Raw genomic sequence first — 25,114 nt, 5'->3', positions numbered from 1 at the left:
TCATCAAGTTCCATGCCCTCCACCACAGGCAGGGACACCTTTCACTAGACCAGGTTGCTCAAAGTTCCATCCAACCTGGCCTTGAACACTTCTCAGGATGTTGATCCACAACGTCTCTGGGCAACTTGTTCCAGTGTTGCTCCCTTAAAGTTCAAAGAATTTCTTCTCAATATGTAATTTAAACCCATCCACTTTCAGTTTAAAGCTATTTCCTCTTCTCCTACCCCAATATGCCCTTGCAAAAAATTTCTTTTCCAAGACTAAATGTCCAAAAATCCACAGACAACCTGTTGAAAACACTTTCCTCAAGTGAAATAATATCACATCTTTGTTCTGAATTGTTATTTTTCTCAGCTAAAATCCAGATGTATTAATTTCTTGAGCATTTTAGTCTCTTCAAACAAATATCCTGTTTTTATCTTCTAGAATATAGTAGCTAAATGGTTTGCCAGGAGGTATTTCAGTTCTACTAACATTATCTTCATGAGACTGCCACCGTTCTTCACAAAGATGGGATTCCCAGTCAGGTTTCTCACATTCAACTCTTTATACTTAAGCTTTTTACATTCTCAGAACACATGATGTGTATCAGAGCAGAAGCTAGTTGGTGCTATCTCCCTATCACCGTACTCAGACCAAGAGCCCTCTATACCTTGTAATACACCATAACAAAATACCGTGGCCATTAGATGTTCCTTATTTCTCTGTCCCCAAAAGCCTCAAACTCACAGCTCACTTTCATCCCGATGTATACTACACGGAATCCTTCCTTTTCCTGCGCAGCCCCTAATACTTTAGCATATCACACCAAACACTCACTCATTTACCCAACTGAGATCTCATTAAACAAAAATTCACAGGTCTGCACAGGGAAAAAAATAAGATGCGCCACAAAAAGAAGATGCACAGTTAAGTGAAAATATTCAATATATTTCCATTAGTACTGCTGAATTGTCTCATCAGCTCTTGACTAAAGATAACAACAGCCTGATAAACTCAGGTTTTCAGACAACTCTTGGATTTCCAAATCTAAAGAGCATTGAAATGCAGTAAACCTATATTTGTTCTCTGGGTATTACATGTACTCTCTCTTCCCTGCAGATCAAGCTGTCTTCTACAGAGGCTCCTAAAATAGACACATAGTCTATCAGCCTTACAAACCTACCAGCCTTTGCAGTGCTAAAGTCATGAGCTCTCTAGATAACTTTTTCATAACAGCACCATCAGTTTAGTCAAATTTTGCTGAAGCATTTGAAAAGTTCTTTTAAAACAATCATCTAATTGCTAGAACACACATTAACATTAGTATGACAGAAAGTTCTTTGCACCAAATGTCCATACGATAGCAAAGTTTAAAAGAGAATTTAAAGCATTGTTACTTTTGAGATGTCATAAAATCCAATAAATGTAGATTTTTTTCCTGCTAAGGCATTTAAGCACAGTTTCATGCATGAACTCTTTCCTCAGGGAAACTGTAGCTAGCACAGCCCCCTCTGGAAGACTCCCTTAGCAATTAAGGTAAGCAGAGAAAGAGTGCAACACAACCATCCAGCTACCTATATATTTACTAATGGTCAGACACCTTCCATCTGGAATGTCAGAGCTATTCTGAAAAGGTGGTCATGCCTCTTAGAGATAAACTGCAGAGATTACATAGCAGCCAATTTCTGTCCTATCCTTTCTCTTCATTTTACCCATCCCAGTGGATCACTGTAAACATTAACAGCAAAAACTGTCTTTCTGGTTCACTAACCAGGAAAAGGTGAACAGAAAACATACATAAGTGGCACAAAACTCACCACCCCTACATTGCAACATCACCTGTCTAACATTGCTTCTTTCTGTGTGCTTTAATTTTCTACTTACTGACATGTAAACTTACCTCCTCTTTCAGTGCATGTTTCTTCTGCTCCAAACAGATTTCTTTAGCACGCATCAACTGCAAAGTCTCCTTAGATACCGCATACTGAAGCTTTTCCATACGTTCCACTGCTGCTGCCCATGCTGCCTTACCAAATTTTTTCTGGTCTGCTCGCATTCGATCATACACAGCTACAGAAAGGGAAAAAAAGGAGGCAAGCATCTTACTAGTCTACTCTTCAAACTACTAGTGATCCTGCTGCAAAGAAAATGCACACATTTGTATTTAATAAAAATCTCATTAATACAACCATTTGGTCTTGAACTGGATCCCAAATTTTCACCACTTCTGTAACCACCAATTATCAGCTACTAAAGTCTCCAGCTTACCTTAATAACGTTTATAGTACAGTCATAAATTAAAATAAATCTGAAGAATGAAAAAATTACTATTTAAAACAAAGATTTCAGCTTAACTTCAAGTGCAATTCCGTAAGAACACTGCATGAAATTAAAACAACATCTATCTTTTAACTCAAAATGCAGGAGTCCCTTGCCTGATTCAGATTTACTATTCTTGGGCACTAGATAACATCTAGGTGGACACATACAAGATTTTCACCACTGTTAATATACAGCTCATGTGATACTGTACTTAGCTTTGCAAAGCAAAAGCCACAAAAGTAATGGAACCAAAGGGGTGGCATTAAGTCACCACATGCTACTACATACTGGTCTCAGGTAATAAAAAGCACCTTTACGTTCTCATGTGGTTTTCCTTTGCCATCTGTTAATATTTGGGTATGGAAGACTACCTGTGATCAGCAGGAGGCCAAGAAAAACTACAAACACAAAAATCAGGTAAATAACCTGCATTTTAAAGATCTACGCTGTAATCAACCTTCACACATATCACTTTCCACTGGTTTTCCTCTGAATCCTGACTGCTGTACATAAAAAATCATGTGAAAAAAACAACAAGCCAATATCTATAAATGTGCATTATCAACTAGTAGTGCATCTTACTGGCTGCCTTTGTCACACTAGAAAAAAGAGTGAAGCTGATTAGTACATTTAGAATTTCCTCTAATTAAATTTATTCCAACATGCTTTAACCTATTAAGTCACCCAGTCAGAGTAGGGTGAAATTTCACATTAACTTGGGTTGTCATTGAACAGAGTAAATTTGCAGTGCCTGCATCTCTTGAGCCAGATGCAGCAGTCATGTACAGAGATGACAAGAGACCTACCAGTCAAAACAGGACTTCTCCCATGGATCTTGAACAATCACTATCACCAAGGCAAAGAAAGAAACAGGACTTGCAATCAAGCAGGGCAGGACACCAGGATAACCTTTGTCAGTGAATTAGAAAATAGTTGCCCTATTAAACTGTTTTTTTAAGTTAAAATGGTACAAGGATGAGAGCACGGGCGTACATACCAAGTCATCTGACCTCACTTTACTGCACCACTTTTTACTAAAACCATCACATTCTTCAAACACTGAAAAGCCAAGCTTATATCCATGAAGGCTTCTGAACAACAGAGCAGCTTTCACTGAGTAGTTACAATGCTTAATGTTTAGAATTTTGAAAAAAATTACTGAAAGGCAAGGAAGACTAGAAAAGGAAATTAACTGAAAGACAATTAACATTTGCTATGGGGGTCTGCCATATCCAGTACAGAAAACAGAATCCACCAGGGACTCTATGCTCCTAAATCCTTTGCAAATACAGAGTACCACTAATACAATTACATTGAGAAAGTGGATGTAAAACTTCTACCTAAAATTTCTATTCTGTTCACTGCTGATGATGTTCTGAAAAGTTTTACAAGTGAAAGATTCAAATAGACAGAGAAGAAAAAACAAATAAGAATGACAACTACATTTTCCTCATGAAGTATTACTGAAAAAAACCTCACAGTACAATGCAGAACATAGTAAACATTAAATAATTTAATTTTTTATGTGATGGATAGGAAATAACTACCTTTTTGTGTTTTAGCTGTTATTTCAAAATATTTAACTGTAAGATCTTGAATAGAAAGCACAGCCATGTGGGCTTTTTTCTGCCAATCAGCATCTTCTTTTTGCAGACTCTCAATTCTTCGGGGGCCTAGGTAGTCATTCTCTATTGAGATCTGAAAATAAATCAGCCCATGATTAAAAATACAATTAATTGCAGCTATTCTGCCAACAGCATACAGTTTCAGGGCTACGAAAGAAAATGAAACAAAACGGAGATAAAACTACCACTACAGTTTCTACTCTAAAAAACTCTTTAGAAGCACTTCTTCCTCTTGAAAAAGTGCATCCACGTTTCATAATCATTGTTCTTACTGGACACATAAAACCCATATATATAAGTTTGATTTGTCAGTATCTTTTTATTATGTATCATATTACCTGCAGATTACATGCATGTTTCATGCTTCATCCAGGTTTTCTTCCAGCCTGGTCTATTTCATTCTGAAGTAAATGAATGCTCTTCAATCAGAATGAAGCTAGAAACCAGGGTTGTCCTGGGGTAGCACTAGCGAAGTGATCATTAACATTTCAGAAGTTTTTCCTTGTTATAGATGACTTTAAAAACTGTATTTTCCTAGTGCCTGGGAGCTCAAACATCCTTTCGTTGCCAAGATCAAGGCAATTTTATTCTGAGGTCCCAGCTAGCTGAAGCCAATAAAAGACTTGGAGTTTGTTTTACAAATAATAAATACATAGCTTTCTCTCCCAAATCTGAGAATTTTTACACACCTGTCACACTACAATAGCAGACTACAAATCTTGTAACTTAATAAAAAATTTAAGCCTGCTCATGCAATTCTGAAATATTCATTATTAATATTTTTCTTATCTATCAATCAAGAAGACACCTTAATAGTATAGGCAAAACTGAACAAAACCAAAAGTGCTCACAACTCTGTATGTCCCTGAATATTTCAACCTGAAGTTCTAATGCCTTAAATATTAATCTTGATTTCACAAAGCTTCGGTTTGGTCTAAATATCCAATCGACTCTATAGTTCAATTGCAAATGAAAGGTTTTTAAGTGACTGTTCAGGACCTACTTCTCCATACCTACTTGTCCCCATCTCTCAGATGGATGATTTTCACAAGTTAAAACAAATAGATGACTTCTAACTACTTGTTCATTTCTTGAAAAACACTTAGAGGACATTAATAAGGTATTTGAATCTTACTTCTTATATATTTCCAAAACTCTTAGAAAGGCAACAGATTAAGTATAATGTGGACAAGTGGCAAGTGAATACCACTTACTAGATACGTTGTAACATGTCATTCTATGGAGTAGGAGAAACATGTACCATGTTTCCCACGGGCAATACTTACGAGTGGACAGACAGGTTTCCAAATAAATATTGAACTGTAGACATATATATACATATATACATATATACACATACCAGTGAATTACACACTGGTGAAATTAATGCTTTTCATTTATACAGAACTCTGAAACAGCAAATTCATTTGTGAAGCTGGATAAAAAGAAACACAGTTAAAAGTCATCCTTTTCTGCTCCTTGGTAGAGATAAGGTAACTTGACACTGAATTGACAAAGGATCACTGAGTAATGTGAGTAACATTCTTATTAGGCATGAGATCTAGGAGAGTAAGCCTCAAAGTAACATTTTTTTTATAAAGTTTTGTCTGCCAAATATTATTCACACATCGTGCAAGCTAAAGAGTTTCATGATTGCATAATATAATTGTATTTCCCTAGGGCAAGTATTTACAAGTAACAAAAAAGGGAAGCATCTTTTCATTATCCACAATCCCAAGTATGTCATCCATATATTACAGTTAGTGCTAAAGGTACTCATAAAGCAACACAGAGAAAACCCAAGAAGTCATGGCTTTAATCAACTGCATGAACAAGAACAGATCAACAACTTGCCTTTAAGCTGCAGGAACAGTGGTGTGCTTAAAAGGAGTGTGAAAGGAGCCCCAGAAAGATAAAATGGATAGAAACTTTTCCCTAATGTTGCTTGATCTGCTTTCATGCTTGCCCACACCTACACATCTAGCCAGACAGTCAAACTCTTAGAACGTGGTTCTTAAATATCTTGCAGAACAATCAAAAAAAAAAAAAAAAAAAAAAAAAAAAAAAAAAAAAAAAAAATCAAAGATACAGCTAATGTTCATGTTAACTTTCTGGTTCTGAAGACACAAAATAATGGAGGATGGATGTGCTGGTTTTGGCTGGATTAGTATTCTTTGTATTAGTTGGTATGGACTCTGTTTTGGAATTGTGCTGCAAACAGTCCTAGTAATACAGGGATATTTTAGCTACTGCTAAGCAGTGCTGACACAGAGCCAAGGCCTTTTCTGCTTCTTATCCCACTCCACTACTGAGGAGACTGGGAGTTCACAAGAAGTTGGAAAGGGACACAAGTGGGAAAGCTGACCCCAACCGACCAACAGAGACATTCTTTACCATAGAACACTCAGCAATAAAGGTGGGGGAAACAGGTAATATTCAGAGGGATGGGTGTTTGTCCTTCTAAGTCACTGTTAACCTGCTCTCTTGGAGATACCTGAACACCTGCCTACCCATAGGAATCAGAGAATGAATTCCCTGTTTTGCTTTGCTTCACATGCATAGTTTTTGTGTATTAAACTGTCTTTATCTCAACTCATGAGTTTTCTCAGTTTTACTCTTCTGATTCTCTTCCCACCACCACTGAGCTAGAGTGAACAAGCCACCCTGTGAGGCTTAGTTGATGGTCACGGTTCAACTACAAGAAAGAATGAGGCTCTATTACAAAGGCAGCATCCAATCTAAAGGTGAAGACAGAATCTAGGTATGAGTGGGGAACTGTCTTTGACAGGTGAAATATCCCACATGCTTTCTTAATAAAGTTGAATGGCTAGAAGCTAAGGATGAACCTTAAACTGAAAAGCTTGCTCCCTTCACTTCTGAAGCTGTTGGACCAGACTACCACAGCCACAACTTCTCCACAGCTATGCCAGCCTGAGAGAACTGAGGTTCAAGGTGACAAATTCCAAATGAGAAAGTTCAAGAACAAGCTTCCAGGCTGGAGTAACAATCCTCAGTCACAAAGATCTCTGTTACTCTTTGGATACATGAAAGATAGGATCTAATTTTTGGAAAAGCAGACTTGTCAAAAGGTGACTTTAGAACAGTATTCAATGAATAGTGTCTGCACTGCCTCCTCTAAGACAGCTCCCACCTGTGTTTCTATTAGGTCAATGACTTTGAGTGGCAGCAAACTTTAGGAATTCTTTTGGTGCCTCAGATCTAGCTGGCTACTGCTCCGGGCTTCTCAGTTCAGGCTTGTGTTGTTCCTGCCCAAGCTTGCTTTGCTGGGTTTGCCTGACATACATGCCCTGTAGCCTTTTGAGAGCCACTCCATTGACCTGAAGGTGATCCAATGCTCCCTGTGGGAAAACCAATCTCTTCCCATCCAGCCACTTCATTCCACCCGATTCAATTTCACCATCAAAAAAGTAAAAATGGAAAATAGTTATTAAAAAGGAACAATCAAAAAAACCCAGTATAAAAGAAAATATTGATCGCAACCTTTCCAAAGGTAATTATGGTCATTCTTTATAATCAAACCAAATAACTATGACATACTAGAAGATAGAGGGCATACAAAAAGATACTTCTAGCCATGCACCTGGTACACTTTGGGAAAACATTAAAAAGAGATAGCCATATTGTGAGTGCAAATACTGATAGCACCAACAACTTAGAAGAGTTACTAGTTCTCAAGTGCAAGCTAGCTAGAGAATTACAGTAATCTACTGGTCATTAATTAAATTTATGCTTGTCATCCTTTCTAGGCAGGACGCAGAATCTCCAGAGGAAAACAGAGATGAACAACTGAGACATAGGGGTGAAATATATATGATCCCCTTTGCCAAACAGCTGTCTGGGCATTATATCTCAGTCCAACAAAATGCCATTAGAGAAAATCTACACAAGTATATATAAAATCATAATATTAAATTTAAATAATATAACTGTGGTACGTTTATATACAAGATAGAAATTATTCATAGCATATGTTATCACAGGAAATAGAAAGTAAGCCCATGGTGGGAAAGACCTTAAATGAAGACTACAGCTATAACAGGGGGAAAAGTTGGGAAGTAAAGATAAGGAATATGCATCTCAAACTTGCAGCTTATGAAATGGCAGGTTTTCTCCCCACCTGCAAACACCTCCATGACAGAAGTGACCACTCCCTAATTTTGTCCTAGCTAAGAATTTAAAAAGGAAAAGGGAGTAGCCATGGACTATTAAACATCAACATGAGCAGGCTTGTGAGATTTGAAGACTTTGTTTTCTATATTCTCTTCAATAATTAATCACCTTGATGTAAGACAACAACTCTCATTATGGAATTAAAAGGAAGCTCTTTCATGCTTCTGCATTCCATTACTGTTTGCAATACATGCATAATCTGTTTATGCTTTATTTTGCTCACTTTTATGATGCAAGCATCTTCAGTTTTTATAGTTCATAAAAGAGCAGGTCTCATTTCAGAGACTAATAATTTTTAAATTACTATTATCCATATTAAATATGACTAAAAGAAGGTAAAGAATAACTAAAAAGTGCTGTCATCTAATCACATTTCTTGTAAACTTGTGTATCTACTTTTGATTTAATAATATTTTTAGTCAAAAATTAAGAAACTCTAATGTAGTTGAAGTTTCTTCCTAACCTAAAAGGCTTTGCAGTTACTTAACATTTTTCAAAGTGAGTTTTTGGCCTGGAATTGCTCATTTAGACTCAAAAGTTTTGGAGAAAGCCTGGTTTACAGAAAAACCTCTCATCTCACAATTAGATGAGTAGCCAAATCTACAGTTTCTCTTCTACTCATCACTTTACCAATAAATCAATCCAGCTATTCTTCCTTTAAAAAGCCTATATTCTCCTTGAGAGGAATCCAAGCTTCACGGTAGAATTTGCTATGATTTTTTTCCCCGATGATGAAACTTGCTTTTGTAGACTTTCATGTTTTACAAGCTTTACTTCAAATGATGTTTTGAAGCTAAGAAAATTATGACAGCTTTCACAAAAGTGGTTGTGCAAAACACAGAAGAAAGGATAGAAACAGCAGAAGCCATCAACTTCAACATATCACACAAGCACCTATTTTCATCAGCTATTGCTTTAGACTAATGGAACATAAAAGAACACAAGTCAACACTGTATTGATATGTTTCTGAAGGAGAACAAATGAATTCTTCAGAGAAAACAAACTGAAAGGGGGTTCCTAAACTGGCAAATGAGGATGGATCAACAGAGGCAATGCTGTACTCGAAATATCCTTCTCTGGAAAAATTCGCAAATTATGGTTAAACTAAGCTGATTGAGAGAAAATATGAGCAACAGGCCTGAAATGATGGGATACACATATATTATACATGTACTAAGTGAAGGTCTTTAATACCTCCCATGTTTTTTTCTGGACAATGGGCAAGATTGACAGGAGTAAGACTTGACTCAGGCCATGTAATAACTTAGGCAGGGATATGTCACATCACTCCAACTCCCTTTGTTATTCTTCTCCTGGATGGATTTGTAATAGGTAGAAAAGGAGAAAAATGTGACATGTAACAGCAGGTCAGTTAATTATAAGAACAAAAAAAAAGTAAGCTGAGTGAGTAGTGTAGATGACAGTGGCAAAACACAAAATGGAAATGGCTTTATACATGAAAGCATGTTTCAGATCAAAGGCTCAGCTATCTGCCTTCTCCAAGAGGTCAAACAAGCAATTCCAACCACAGCCTGCTAGACATAGCAGCCAGAAAACATGCATTTCAGCATCTAGTCAGAGACTTCTCAAAGTTACTTCTTACTAAGTTTTTTGTTATTGTTGTTTTTAATTTAACTGTGCTCCCAGCCATTAACACAAACTCAACACTAATAAGTTATAATTCTGTACATACAGCTCTAAATATATTCAGCTTTGAAAAAGGCTTTATAGTTTTACCCCAAGGAATATGGACATGGACTTCAATGTTAATACATAAAAACACATTTAGTTTGCATGGTCTAGATGCCTCAAAATATCTGGCACCTGGGAGTAAAATACAAACTGCGGGAGTTTTGATTATCTTAAAACACAGGAGAACAACACACATAATTCAGTCAAGACTGTAAAGGAAGTAACAAACCAAAAGGTAACAAGATGTTAGGACATACAGAAAGAAGACTGAATAGTAATGTCACTCTACTTCAAAGTGCAGTGGTGAATGTTTTTTCCAGAATTATGCAGAATGCTGAAAAACTAAGAAGTAGTCAGAAGAGAAAAATCATAGAAGATTTAGGTTAGGGCAAACATTAGAGGAAAGACTGGGTTTATTTAACTGGTATTTTTTTCCCAAGACACAAAAGAATTTATGTAAAGAGATAAAGTGTTAAAAACACTAAGCTACAGTATTTTATATTGGCAATTGACAGAATTAAAGCCAAATAGTGTACCCAGCATTACGCCTTCCTTACTCATTCATCTGTATAGCATAAAACCTTTCTATACATTTCAGCTTCACTGACTGAGACCTAGACTAAAAGAGAGTTCACCTTCAAAAAGAAAGCTTTTATTTTTCAGAGAATATATTTTTAAGAAGACATATTTTACTAGTTATTTGAAAATGTTGTTTAAGCCAAGTTAACTCAAAGGCAAGTGAGATTGAGTGTTTCCAGACATTCTATGTTCTATTTGCACATGAAAATGATTGGATGGATTTTTAAATCTTCAGTTAAAAAAAACTTAATATATGCAATAGACAAAATGTTAAGCATATATATCAAGAGTTCATCAAAATATGGTTGATAATTTTTATATACAGATATCCTGAAAAAAGAGAAATAGTGACAAAAGTATTAGCCAGAAGAAATCAGATTAAAGACATATAAATAGCCATGAACGTGGATACTGAAAATAACTGTAACAACTAGCAAATAAAGCCTGGTAAGTTTCAGTATGAAGCTAGAAAATATGATGAAAGCTTACAAAAAGGGTTTTTTTCAGAGCACTACTGAAAAGAAGTACTAAAAAGTACTAGATTTCTAACTATTTAGATATTTAGGTAAAAAAAATCTTTATAAACTTTAGACTCTCAGCAAATTTTTCAACCTCTGAAGGCCTTCAGTCCCTCTCCTTGATCTCCACAGTTTGAATAACATTGCATCAAAGTCTCCTCCTTTTTCCTCTTTCCCTATCTCCAACACTGCAAAGGAAAAAGAAGAAAAAATCGTACACTTCTAGGTTTTACCCTCCTTGACTCTAATCCTCAGGGACACATAATTTAGAATTTTCTGCACATTTACTAGCCTTTCAAAGTTCCATCAAATGCCTTTTTGAATGGATACACTGATTCTGCATTTTTCTGCACTATTTCCTGCATTACTAGTACTCGAGGGGAAAAAAAAAAATGAAGACAAGGTACATTGCTAACTCCCGAATTCTTTTACAGACCTCCTACGCTAACAGTTAATCATTAATATCATTAATAGACACTGATGATTTTCTTTCTGAACACATATGCATTTGGTGTCCACAGTTAAACTGCCGAAATTATTGCCACAGAGCATGTAAGGTGTATTAAGAATTTGTTTTTGTTTTATTTGTAGGTTGTTTTAAACCACCACAGGTTCATTGAGGTATCCCTATTTTTCTATACTTTCTACCCTTTAACATTCATGATTTATATATCTTTCCGATCTTTGTGATTTTTTGGGGTTGTTTTTTTTTTTGTTTTGTTTTTTTTTTGGTTTTTTTTTAGTTTTTTTAGGTGGGTTGGTTTTTTTTGTTTGTTTGTTTTTTTAGTTTGCTTTCCAAACTAAGGCAATTCAATTCTTTTACTCTGGTCTAGCACTGAGGATGCTTAGTAGGGAAACACTCTTTCCTTACATACGGACATTATCCTGATACTGTGGTACATTTTTGAGAGGAAGAAATTAAAACTGGGACATTCAAGATGCAAATATACCATAGATGTATTTCGAAGTATGATGTTTTCTCTTTGACACTTGGCAAAAGCACCATTTTGCTGCGTTTGGCAGCAAACTCAAGATAAATCTTAAGACATTTTTTCTCAAGCGTAGTAATTAGTTAATTAGGTGCACATAAATATGCATATATGCTTCTGGAGGTTGTCATCAAGCTTTTTGCACATGCATTCATTTTTCTTTATTGAAATTTCACCTGACATTTTATTATTCACACCACGTTTTTGTATGGTGACTTTTTAAAAAACTAAACAATAAACCTTTCAGCATTCTACATAATCAAATTTTTCTACAAGTCTCATTAAGCACTTTCATAGCGGAACACCTAGAGCAGTCTTGTACTCTACTCATTTTGCAGACAAGCAGATTTAACCAATCAGATATACACCACAGTTTTGTAGCCAGCTACCTCTTACCAGGAACTAAGTTTCATTAAATGATTTAGGGTACCAACCTGCTTTTTATCAGATCGCCTCTTTAGAACTTTTTTTTTTTTTGAGAAAGTCCATAAAGTCCTGACTTTAAGTCAGCAATATGTTCTGTTCTGAGATCATTTAATAGTCTAGAGGATTTATAGTCCAGACTGTTAACAGAGACTGACATACAATCCTTTTGAATCAAACTATAAAGACAATTAGCATAATTCACCATATTGTATCATATTCTCAAACAAGCAAGCAATAATTTCCCTGAAGTTTCTGAACATTTCGCATAAACTTAGATTTCTTCTCCAGTCTGTAAGTTTTTCAAAAGCTGTATTTATTTAAGTATTATTCCTAATGATGTGAGAACACCCCTTCAGGTGCAAATAGATTAAAAAATAAGTTTAAAATCCTTTGATGTTTTACAGTTTCTCCAAAACATCTTTATGTGATTAGAGACCTTTCAAAAAAAGATATTCTGTAAGTACTTTTTAAATTAATTCTCTCAGTTTTGCCAGCTGTTCTCATGGCTAAATTTCTTCTCCCTTGAACTTGTTTCATACTTCATACTAAACTATTTTTAACCAAAATTTTACACATTCAATACAATACAATTTATTTCTAAGTACTTAATTTTGCATAAATCAAAGTTATAAAGTTCACTACTGCAATTCACCACCATATATTAAACAAAGAAATCCACACATAGTTGAGCTAGAATTGTATTTTTAATATACTAGAACATGCATAAGCGAGCTTGAGAGGGAAGCAAACTTTCAGATAGACTAATAAAAGATTCCAAAATTTTTAAAAGCAGGATGTTATGAATCACCAACATATATGCTGTTCTAATCTCTAGCTTCCAGTGCTAGACCTCAATATTAATGTATTTGAAGTCATTAAAATCTCCTCACATTCATGTGAACTAACATGCAAGTAAAAATAATTTACACGTAAGCAATGAAGCTATGAGTATGTTTAATATATTTAACATACAATAAGTTTTCAATGTTCTCATTTCCTGGAGAGGAGCTGAGATATAATGGTGGCTCTAAGCTTTCACCCATAATGAGATATTACCAGTTTCCAGTTAAGCAAAACCAGCTCAACTCAGACCTTCAAGAATGCATGTTTTGTAGTTTTGCTGGCATCTACATGTAGCTTGTGAAGTAATTTGTTTACATTTTATCTCTAGTCCAATATCAAGGACAAAGAACCCTCAAGCATGAAAAGAGAAGGCCTCCCACTGATTTCACTTGGCATTTGAACAAACCTGGTGCCTATTCATCTTGACTGAAATACTGTCCACAACTGCAAGGCCATAAAAATTCTAAGTAGCAAGGTAGTTTCTCTGACTGTATGAAGACTGGTGAACACAGACATACAGACAAAAAAGGCTTTGGGGTTTAACCCATGAAGTAATTTTTTTAAATAATTTTTTTTGTCTTTTCTAATTAACCAGATTTGGTACCCTGTATCAAAGAAACCTTCATGTCTTAGTCTTACAAGACTTAAAGCTTGATCACAGTAACCTGGCCAGAAGCTCTATAGCCAAGTATCAACCACTAACTTGTAGCTCCCTCACATACTTTCTGAAAAACATAGCACTATATATGGAGATCTCACACAGTTTAGATTTAATTTTCTGAAATCAAAGGCACCAGAACAGAGGTATCTACTCTGACTTTTCCAAATTTCAGAAACACTTAGCATTTTCATTTCCAGCTATTGATGACTACTACATCCCACTTTTCTCCTATGGCAATGTGTGTTCTGCACACACAAAAAATAGGCAAATTTTCACAGAGAAATTATTTATTTTGATTCAGGAAAAATTTGTGGACATAAATGTGAAACATTTTTAGAATCAAAAATATAACACCTTTTCTTAGTCACCAAATAGTCTGATTCTTAGCAAAAAGAGTATCTTAAATTCCATTTAAAATTCAACATTAATGCTAGATTAATCTATGAACCTTGTTTGTCCTGTAGTTTTGTGTTCACAGTTGTCTTCCCAGTTCTTGGAAGAATATACAGACAGCCCAAAACATGTAACACAGCATTTGAGTATCAAGCTTCATTTGCCTGGTGCCTATATAATACCCAATAGTCTGAAAGCGCAAGAAAAGGTCCAGTAACACATATAGTGAAATTAACATGCTAAAACTCACTACTCTAATGTCTTTACATATTATTACAACTAAACCAGCAACAGTCCATAACTAAATCAGAAAATCCCAATACAAATCCAGCCCAGCTTTTACATATATAAAAAATATAATACTGTCTTCAGTTCCTTTATTATGCCTTCTCCAGCATTCAGTGAACATACAGACTCTTTGGCTGGCTTATCAATACAACTTTTCACATTTACCTTACAAAATACAGTCATACTAAACACACTGAGTATGTTTAGTAAGTATATTTTAATCTTGAAATGAGTTCAGACTTGCTTCTTTGATAGGCATTTCTCAATTTGATAATACCATTCATTACAAGTTGGCTTTTATTTCTGTGTCCCTCATAAAGGCCTTGGGGTGAGCAGGGTTGTTCCCATATCATACATATAAAGATTTAAGTCCAAAACACAGCTGTGCTTGCAATGCTCAGCTCTTTCAAGAATGCATGGTATCTGGTAAGCATCTTGAAATGCTTGGAGTGAAGTCCCCATGGATTTGAGCAGCACTTACATATAAAGAGCATTTATATAAACAAAACCAGGTTTCTGATGCTGGAAGCCCAAAAAAAGACAAGCATATCACTTACTGAACACATTGTTTTAGGGTCAGAAGACTAACTCGTAATTAAGCAGAAATGCCATTAGAAGTTACTTTTCCATAGTGACGTTTCATTTCATAATAACCCAGCTTATTTCCCTTTCATGATCTTATACCTTTTTCATCCTGCTTTTCAAATCCAGAAGTATTTAAGTAGTTGACAGCTTTGATTCTTTACACACCTAAATGTTCCATCCTTTACACTAAATGAAGCAAAATACACCTGAAAGATTAGTGTACGATCAAAATATAAAATGAAACAAGATTCTATCATGTCTATATTGGGCAGCAGTAATCTACATTTCCAAGCTTCCACATGGTTTTTAACTTTCATTCTGGGCTGTTAGGTTTGTTGTTTGGTAGGGTTTTTTTCCAAAGAAGGACTCTGGGTACAATACAGACGTCCCTTTCTAGTAAGCTTCCACTGAAGACAGAACTTTGTTTTTGTTTTTCCCTTGCCTCCTATAGGCTTGTCTCTTCCTTAAAATTTCACAAGAATAGCAGAAATTTAACACCAGATGACATATATTCCAATTTTTATGCCCTGCTCCAAAATCAGAAAAGACTCTTCCCAAAGATTACAGGTGATGTAATTAACTTCCTTCTAAACTCATTTTGAAAACTGACAAAATTAAGCTGATTAAAAAACTTAAAACCTCCCAAATTCTTTAAAAAAATCCAAAAAACCAATCCAAACAAAAACAACTTCCCCACAAATCAGAAACAGATACCTAATACAGAAAAGGTCTGAAACATTAAAGCCTGCCAGGAAAACATAAGCAGCAAGTTAATACAAACCATTTCATGCACAAGTTCTATTTAGAAAACATTTCTTCAATCCTAGCTACCCAGTATAATATATGTTTTGTCATCATAGATACAAGTACTGCTTTCTCTCAAACGATGAAAGGAAAAACAAGCGATGGCATCTTTCTCTACTGCATTATACAGATGACCAAGTTTTTTAACTCACAAATTGCCAAATTAGGAAGAGAACACAATGTACATTAAAAGAAATTATGTATTACAAAAATAATCAACCACAGAATACACTGAAGTTTATCAACGTTAAATCTTTCAGAAAGAACATTAAATGATGCATTTTAAAACTGGAATTCAAGAGATTACTGAGTTTTTAAAAAATCAAAACAGAGCAAAACACAACATAACTCTTAATATGTATTTCTACTCATTTTAATATTTACTTCTCTTATTTGACAGAAGAACAAACAAATCATCTTTTTCTCTACTAAAAATTCCAACAAAATGGGAATTATTTCACCATGCTTTGAAGAAAGCTTTTTAATAAATGAAGTGTTTATAGGCTTCAACTGTATAATATGTTTGAAAAAAATATTCATGCCAATTCTCTGTGCAGCAACAGCATTCAAGAGAAGAAAAAGCACTTTTAGTTAAAACATCATCACGTTATAAAACTGAGTTCATTTAAGATTGCTGATTTTTCTGAAGAACTACTTTAGGCACAAAGCAATATGTCAAAATAAAACTAATACATCATAAATCTTTTTGCCTCCCTCCCTCATTCTTTCTCAAAACCAGAGAGGAACACTATTTTTAAGCTGAAAACAGTAAAGAAATTGTTGGCTAATTGAATAAGATAACAAGCTGAGATAAAATGACATTTACAATACAGACTAAATGAAACAAAATTTTAGCATAGAATTAGAAGGCTGGAGTCTTAATAATCTGCACAGGAACTAATAATTTTATCAAAAGTATATCCAAGATGCAATAAAGATAACATCTGTTAGTTCTGGCTAAGCATTCAAGATTAGAATTACTTTCAAATATAACAAACATACTCATTCTGGAACAAATTTACCAATATGCAGTATTCTTCAGATGGCTTTTTTAGGTCTTAGGAAAATATACTGTCCAAGTGTTACAACAAATTATGTATTTTAATATGGTTCTGTGTGTTTAAGTCTTTTGCAATATGAGAAAAAAAGCTACTGACTTTTCACAGTTCACCAGATTACACAGAAAGTTACTTTTCATTTTAGTTTCCTGAGATAATCTTCTAGAATTTACAATACTATAAATACTGCATATCTCTTTGTCTTTTATATATTACTCAATATTCCCAACCACAAAATTTTAAGTTTGACCTATTCAATTCAGCCATGCATTAGAAGGGTAAGACATAAGATAAACAGGTGGTGTTTAGTTACATATGTCAGATGTTCTCACTCATCAGAAGCACTCATTTAATGAAGAGCCCAGAAAAACAGAGTCAGCATCTAGTGGAAAAATATCAGTTCATATACTGCATAACAGAACTAGTAAACAGGAACTAAAAGCCAGAACTTCCCAAATAATAAGGATTTCAGTTGCCTTTACCCTACCTTTATCTGCTGTCTTCTAAGCATTGCAAGTTCCCTCATATCTCGGAATGGTTGCAGTAAGTACTGGTAGAGCTCCGTGGTCGCTTCTGCAAGATTACTGTAGGCTTCATCTTCCATTTGGTACAGTTCAAGGAGCTCTACCATACTTTCTGTATTCTTATGTTTTTCCAGAAGCTGCAGAAAAAGTATGAGTTTAAATGAAAATATTGGAACATTCCTGATAAAAGTGAAAGCAATTTTAAAAACATTTTTTAGCCTATCCTCTTGTATCATCTTCCCTTTCCCACAAAATCACCAGACAAATAAACAAAACCATCTTAGTCCCCAAAACACATCTTCAATTTAGCCAGTTAAGTATGAGCACACCTCTGATAACCTTAACTGAGCAGCACTCAGACTGGTTTTTCAATTTCCAAAGACTTCTGGAAGGTAATGAATATGGGCACAAACCAACAGAAAAAGCAACTTGGCACAATTTATAATGCAGTGATCAGGTATGCTACTTCAGACACTTCCCACTTTTGGGTATCAGAGCAGGGGAAAATGGAGTGATAGACAAGAAGACAAAAAGAGAAGTTGCATTTTCAACTTTCTACATTTTTGAGATTTTTTGGTGTTTGGGTTTTGCAGTTTTTTGTCAGTCTGTTCTTTGGATACACACAGCCTCCACTACATCAGTGTGGTCTCAGACAGAGAGTAACCAATATGAAACAAAACTTCCTAGAAAGTTCAATCACAAAACTTCAAATGTATGAACTTTTCGTTCATTTTATTTTTACAATGGGAATTACCTAAGCATTATAATCCTTAAAAATACTTAGATGTCAGTATGAAAGTACCTCAATTCATATAAGAAAATACAGCATCAAAGTCTATCTGTTCTGTCTTTTACTTCTTATGAAGCAGAAAATTCACTTGTTTGTACAAACTAGCTACAATGCATGATTGTAGCTAGTATATTGTATATGCTCATTTTGCATCTATTTTGGACATTTGCCTGAGCAGACTTTACATCATGCTGGAAACTCTTTACCATGTCTAATAAAAAATACTTAGTTGTTTAATAAAAACTCATCTTATACAGACATGTGGAGTACTTAATGTAGATTATCTGAAATTAATTTCCCTCATATGATTTTTAAAGTCAAAGTCTCTTGCCTTTTATATTATCATCTTAAAAGTATATATTCATAGTCCAAGTTTATCTAAACTTAACATAGATTAGTAACACTATGGTGTAAATACATCCTATCTTCTATCTGTTCATTGAAGTTGGATGCTAAACCATCCATGAAATACTCTCTGTACAGTGAACTGTGTTTCAGTTACCAGAATGGGTATGAAAAATGTCTTTCTTCATAATGGAAAGTTTGTTTTAGAACATCTATGTAGCTCCACCTTTGAAGCACTAAAGAAGGTTAGAGAGAGGATGCAGAGCAGAATGCAGAGATGGTTGCAGCAGCTTTATTTATACATTCAGTATTAAAGTAACAATCAGATTCCATGAAAAGACAAGAAGAGCTTTCCCTTATTAAGGTTTAACAGAAAATAAAGGTCTGGGAGAGAGGATGTAAAACACATGTGAAAATCCTCACAAGGAGGAAACTTCAGCACAAGGCAAACTGTTTTGTACCTAAACAATTCCACACAGACAATTGTTCCTATCACAAAGTCATTGCCTATGCTCTTCTACTCTTCCAGTAGCACACGGTATTTGAGTTCTCACTGAGAACACAACCATTGGACTTGCAGTCTGTAAGACTAACATTTTATTAACTTTCAGTCTTAGATACATATAACATAACCTGAAACTATAGAAACCCGGATACTCTTGGATTCATGCATTAAGTCCCTATGAATCTCACACACTATTCCAACTCACTATTTGTTTCAACCATCTCATCTAAGAATGCACCATCTTCCACAACTCCACTTCCATGTGACTAGGGCCCAAAAGCAGAGTTGCCATATACCAGCTTTCTTCTGCTTTCCCTGAGCACAATCAGAAATTCCTCTGCAGTCCTAAAGCTGTAATTAGCCCTCCATCAAGCTACTAAATCTTTCTTCTCAAGCCACCCATTGTACAAAGGAGCAACTCTACCAGTACATGACAATTTCCTTTTAGTTGCTTAAGCTATTAGTATCTTACTATTAAATAAATTTACACCTCTGTTTCATCATGAAACACTTCTACTCTACTAGGATACAAATTCTAGAGGGCAGCAAAAAAAGACAACTCAAGAAAATGGAATAATCTAAATATCATTTAAAGGGGAATCTTAGGTACATTTATGCCAGGGACACAACAATACAGTGCTGGGCCTTTTTCCTTTTTATTCACAGATAATTCTTAAGGTCTATTTAATAGTTCTGGTATTTTGGTAGATGGGTACAACTTTGCATAAGCTGGAGTGAAAGTGCCAAGAAATGGAGGAGCAATCCAACTTTATGACTATCAGAATAGTACAAAGACATTGTAAAGACACTAAAAACTAGTAGCTACTTATAGCTAGTTGGCTGTTCAGAAAAAATAATATCCATCGCTGAAAATAGCAGGGATAAAATAATGAATTATCAATGCATTCCTGTGCATACAAAAGGTAAGTAAATGTGCATAACTTCATGGTCTTGCCTGTGTTAGCCTGCTGCTGAACTCCTTCAAAAATACCAAGCCTTCAATTAAAAAAACCAAACCTGGAAGTAAGGGCAGGTTATTCATAACAAATTAATATAGAATTGTATCTATATATTTATTCTTTAGCTATTAAAACAAGGTAAGCTTCCATTCTTCATCCCTAAGGCAACAATGCAAGCAGAATCCTGTTACTAATGAGGGCTTACTGAATGAAAATGGTAACAAAATTTCACCTGTTCTCCAGTTCCAAAAAAAAAAAGCAACAAAACAAGAAAAATTACTTAGAAACCAAAGAGTATAATCTTATTTGGTTTAATTCAAAAATCAATGAGCTATTCAATAAGGGTATTCTTCAATTCTTCAAAACAGATAGGAAAGTAACCAGCCTGAGAATATTTGTTACATATAGCCTCATTACACCCATCCATCTATTCACACCCCATTTTCACAAAAAACATTAATATTGGACATAAAGCTTGAATGCTGTGTTCAGCCTTGGGACCCACATTACAAGAAAAGCACTAAGGTGCTTTTCATGCCACTGGTGAATTGTCTAGAGAATAAGTTTTACAAGATTAGCCTAAATAAATCACAATATCTGACTCCTTCTGGTTAAAAATAGCTACTTGCCCTACCAGCTCCCAAGGAAGCAGAAAAACTATGGTGTCCCATTGCAATGCATGTTTCGCCAAGAGAAGAGAGAGAGGAAAAGACCTACAAAAAACTAAATGGGATTTCTAGATACAGCACTTCTTAAAATGGTACAGTAGCTTACTTAAAACCCACTTGAAAAGGTGTATTTGAACAAATATCCAATCTTCCCCAAGATGAGTAGATCAGCTTCTAGGGAAAGTCACCTGAACTATATGAACTAACTATAAAAGTCAACTCTTATGTTTTTTAAACAAAGGGAAATAAGACAGTATAGCTAATACAGCATTTGGAAATACCATTGCCAACCTTCTTCCCTAATCTTGCCTAATGCAAATGTAGAGCTTGTCTTACTGGTGACTGGTCAACTGTTTTGTTTTTTTGTTTTTTTTTTTTTTTTTTTTTAAGCTGTGTGGGGATCCATCTCTTCTTCCAAGCAACAAGTGACAGGACAAGAGGAAATAACCTCAGATTGTGCCAGGTTTAGATTGGACAGTAGAAGAATTACTTCACAGAAAGAACTGTCAAGCACTGAAACAGGCTGTGCAGCAAAGTGACTCAACCATCAGCCCTGGGCATATTTAAAAAATGTGCAGATGTAGCACTTAGGGGCATGGCTTAGTGGTTGGCTTGACAGTGCTACATTAATGGTTGGACCTGATGATTTCAAAGGTCTTCCCTGATTCTATATAAGTGGTTTAAAGGAATACAGAACTATTCTCTCTCACATTTTCAAACTGGAATGCGTACCAACCACCAAGGCTTCAACAATCCAGGGTGGTATGAACAGAAGACCAATAGCTTTGATTCTGCTTCTGTACGGAGGCTTTTAACCCTAATGAAGAGTCCAGGTGCTTCACTGCCAGAAGTATGGAAGGGGCACTAACACAGGAAACAGATGGTGTCAAGCTGGCTGCATAGAGCACCTCCCATTATAACACAGTCTGATGGAGCTTTCCTGCTCCAGATCAAAGCTAGCTGAAGCATTATTTTTAGCTGGCTGCCATCCAGATGATATTCAGACTACTAGATACCTGGGATGCTGGAACTAGCACAGAATTAATGTCATTATGAAAACCATGCCCTCCATAGACCCACAGGTAGTTTGATTTTGTATGCTCCTATTTTCACACAGGCAGTACAAAATGAGTACCTAGCCAAATGTCTAGACCAACCCAGAACATTAAAGCCAGGCAAGGTGTTGGCATAAAATACATGAACAATTTTTGTGGCATATTTTATGCCCCAGTGAAGACTAGTTCTCAGCACAGACATTCAGTGTTACTGCTCATTTACTTCAACAGTCTCAGTATGAATTTTTGACTTTCACAATTTTTTAATTACATTATTTAAAGAAGTGGGTGGAGGACAGTAGAGTAACATCCTGTACAGGCCTGACTAGCGCTATACCCATTGAATGCTGCATTTATTTTAAGAATCATGTTTCACAGATGTTACATTGTTCACAACTAAATGAATCCATATATTTTAGGCAACTATTATGCAGATACACTCTAACTAGCAGGAACACCTTTTTTTTTTTTAATTTAACAGCACATATATTTGAACTATATAACAAAGATTACTTCTGTTTTCTTTATTTTTTTATTTTGTTCAAAGAGCTTTAAAAGCATTACAACAGTGTAATTATGTGCAGGTTGACCTCAGCTGGGTGCATAATCCAAAGTTTAATTTAATCATAGAAGAGTCAGGTCTTATATTTTCTTTGCTAATACTCCCAAAACTTTCCCTGTTATTATTTTCTTGGCATATTTGATAAAAACGTTGCAATATGACACAGAACCATTTTTACATGAAATCAGTCATAAAGATATTTTTTCAGTATCTTCCTAAGTTCCTTCATACTTCAGAAATAACTACAGAACACCCTTTTTTTCTATAAATTTAGACTGTCAGAAGCCTGACAGTATTACCTGCCATTTCCAAGAAGAGTTCTAAAGATTCAAATTGAAGCATATTCAGTTTCACAGGTAGAGAACTACAGATAGCTGTTGTCAGAGAGAAGTACAGTACTGCAGACAGAGTAGTTTTAGATACTCCATCCTTTGTCCAAAGAACAGCAATCCTAAGAGTAGAGTACTCAATCCTCCTGATGATGCACTGGCAATAGTCCGCAACGACATTCAGACAATGACTTATAAAGAAGTAAAGCTAGAGAGTATGTAAAATCTGTATGCAAAAGTTTAGCAACTGAACATAGAAGGCAACTTTTTTTTTTGCACCAGAACATGCTTAGAACTGTTTCTCTTTAACCAAACAAAATAAATCGTTGTTAAAAGCAAATACACTCCTACATGTCCTGACAACAAACAGAAGTCTCAATTACATGATATCTTCACTACAGGCAAACTGCTTTTCTCACTCTTACAAACATGTGGCTCTGTACTTAAATGTCACACATCACAGTTAAGAGATTAAGACTTGCCAGGATATCCAGCTGTTCGCATGATTGTACTGCCATCAATAATCCTTACCTTTGTGGTAAAAAAAGATCATTTGCATTACTGTAGCAGTAACAGACCAAAGCCAGACTCTCCCACACAGATCTAAAGTATATTTTACTGCTAGGGCAGAAATCATCTAAGAGAACACAAAACCTAGACAGAGAGGGAGTATGTCATAAATAACTTAGTTAATACTGACTAGCATGGGAAGTGCTGGATCCAGCACTACATCTGTCCTAAGATTTAAAAAAAGAGAAAAACAAGTAAATTCCATACTAACTTATTTGGAAACAACATAGCAATTGACCACCTACTGAGTGCACAAAAAGTGTCCATTTTTTTTGAAAGAGACTTCTGAAGACAGGGAATTGAAATGTATGCTGATGCACTGCCAAGGTTTTTGTCTGGATTTGGTAGTTTTTAAAATGGCTATTTAAAGAAGTTAAAGCTGAGTTAATTCAACTAATTAAACTAAAAGCACAGATAAAGCATACATAGCAAGCAAGTTCAAAGTTCACAAAATGGAACAGCAAACAAGAAAACTCAACAAAGATATTGGAAAGCCAAACATGGGGTGTTCAAAACACAAAAATTTAAGAATACTTGCATAAGATGTGCCATCTAGGTGTCTGAAGAGCTGCTAATACAAAATGAACCGTATCATTTCCCTTTAAACACTACTTTAAACAGTCCTTTACCTGTACACAGTGAGCCTAGGACCTCAGTACATGTGTGCAGAGATGTCCCGGGTGGGTGGAAAGGGTTTTGTACTGGAGGACTACAGAAGTGGTATCTGTGAGAAGATGCCAGAAGCATCCCCCATGTCCAACAGAGCTAAAGCCAGTGAGCTCCAAGATGGACCCACCACTGGCCAAGGCCAAATCCATTAGCAACCACAACAGCACCTCTGGAATAACACATTTAAGATGGGGAAAGAGTGCTGGTCCAACAATTGCAGCCCAAGAGAAGAGCAGGAACAGGTGAGAGGAACAACTTTGCACACACCAAGGTCAGTGAAGAAGAATCTGTGGAAGGTTCTCCAAGCACTTGTGTAGAGATATTCTTGCAGCCTGTGGAAGACCCCACACTGGAGCAGATGGATGGGCCCTGAAGTAAAATGCCATTTCATAGAGAGCCCATGCTGGAGCAGGCTTCTGGCAACCAGTGGCCCCATGGACAAGGGACCCTATGCTGGAGAAGTTTTCTGACAGGACCCCTATGATCTCATGGATGACAGACAGTGGAGCACTTGGTTCCCCAAGGACTGCACCCAATGCGATGGACTTAAACTGCCAGAAGTCCATGGAGATCTGTCTCCTGTGGATAGGTCCCCATGTTAGAGCAGGGGAAAAAAATGAAGAGGAAGGAGTGGTAAAGAAAACACATGATGAATTGACCACAACCCTCCTTCCCTGTCCTCCTATGTTATCCAGGGAGAGGAGGTAGAGAAATCAGTAGGAAAGTTGATCTCAAGATGATGGGAGGGGTGGTGTGAAGATGTTTTGTGATTTGGTTTTATTTTTCACAATCAAACTCTTGATTTATCAGCAATAGATTAAATTAATTTCCCCAAGCTGATTCTGTTTTGCCTGTGACAATAACTGGTGAGTGATCTTTTCTTATCCTTATCTCAACCCATGAGCCACATCATTTTCTCACCCTATCCAGCTGAGAAGGGGAGTCATAGAGCAGCTCTAGTGGCCACTTGATGTACCTCTACCCATTGCAAGAGCACACCCCAGAAGTTTATGACCAGCACAGATTGCTTAGCCACTTTTCAGTCCTATCAGTGATCCTCACTTAACTCAGGTTAAGAGCTCCTGGACAGTAACAATTACCTTTATTTAGTTCTTTTACACTGCCTACCAAAACGTACCTCATTTCAACATACTACCCCTAATACAACTCCACAGATAAAG

At 35.8% G+C, this 25,114-nt stretch overlaps 1 protein-coding gene across 2 annotated transcripts in view; it reads right to left on the bottom strand.

Annotated features, from left to right (window-relative positions):
• Positions 1 to 25,114, bottom strand: part of JMY (junction mediating and regulatory protein, p53 cofactor) — a 64,368-nt gene that overhangs the window by 28,629 nt on the left and 10,625 nt on the right. For both annotated transcript variants that reach the window (XR_008441163.1, XM_054002792.1), the window contains exons 2-4: positions 17,445 to 17,618; positions 3,852 to 4,002; positions 1,883 to 2,052 (exon numbers count right to left, since the gene is read on the bottom strand). Coding sequence is in view for 1 of the 2 variants with exons in the window: in XM_054002792.1 (XP_053858767.1) it covers positions 1,883 to 2,052; positions 3,852 to 4,002; positions 17,445 to 17,618 (495 nt within the window). In the remaining variant the exon portion in view is untranslated. The remainder of the gene's footprint in view (positions 1 to 1,882; positions 2,053 to 3,851; positions 4,003 to 17,444; positions 17,619 to 25,114) is intronic.

Source organism: Vidua macroura, chromosome Z (assembly GCF_024509145.1).
Source record: "Vidua macroura isolate BioBank_ID:100142 chromosome Z, ASM2450914v1, whole genome shotgun sequence".
Taxonomy (NCBI): Eukaryota; Metazoa; Chordata; class Aves; order Passeriformes; family Viduidae; genus Vidua; species Vidua macroura.
This window is presented reverse-complemented; position numbering and strand designations above follow the sequence as displayed.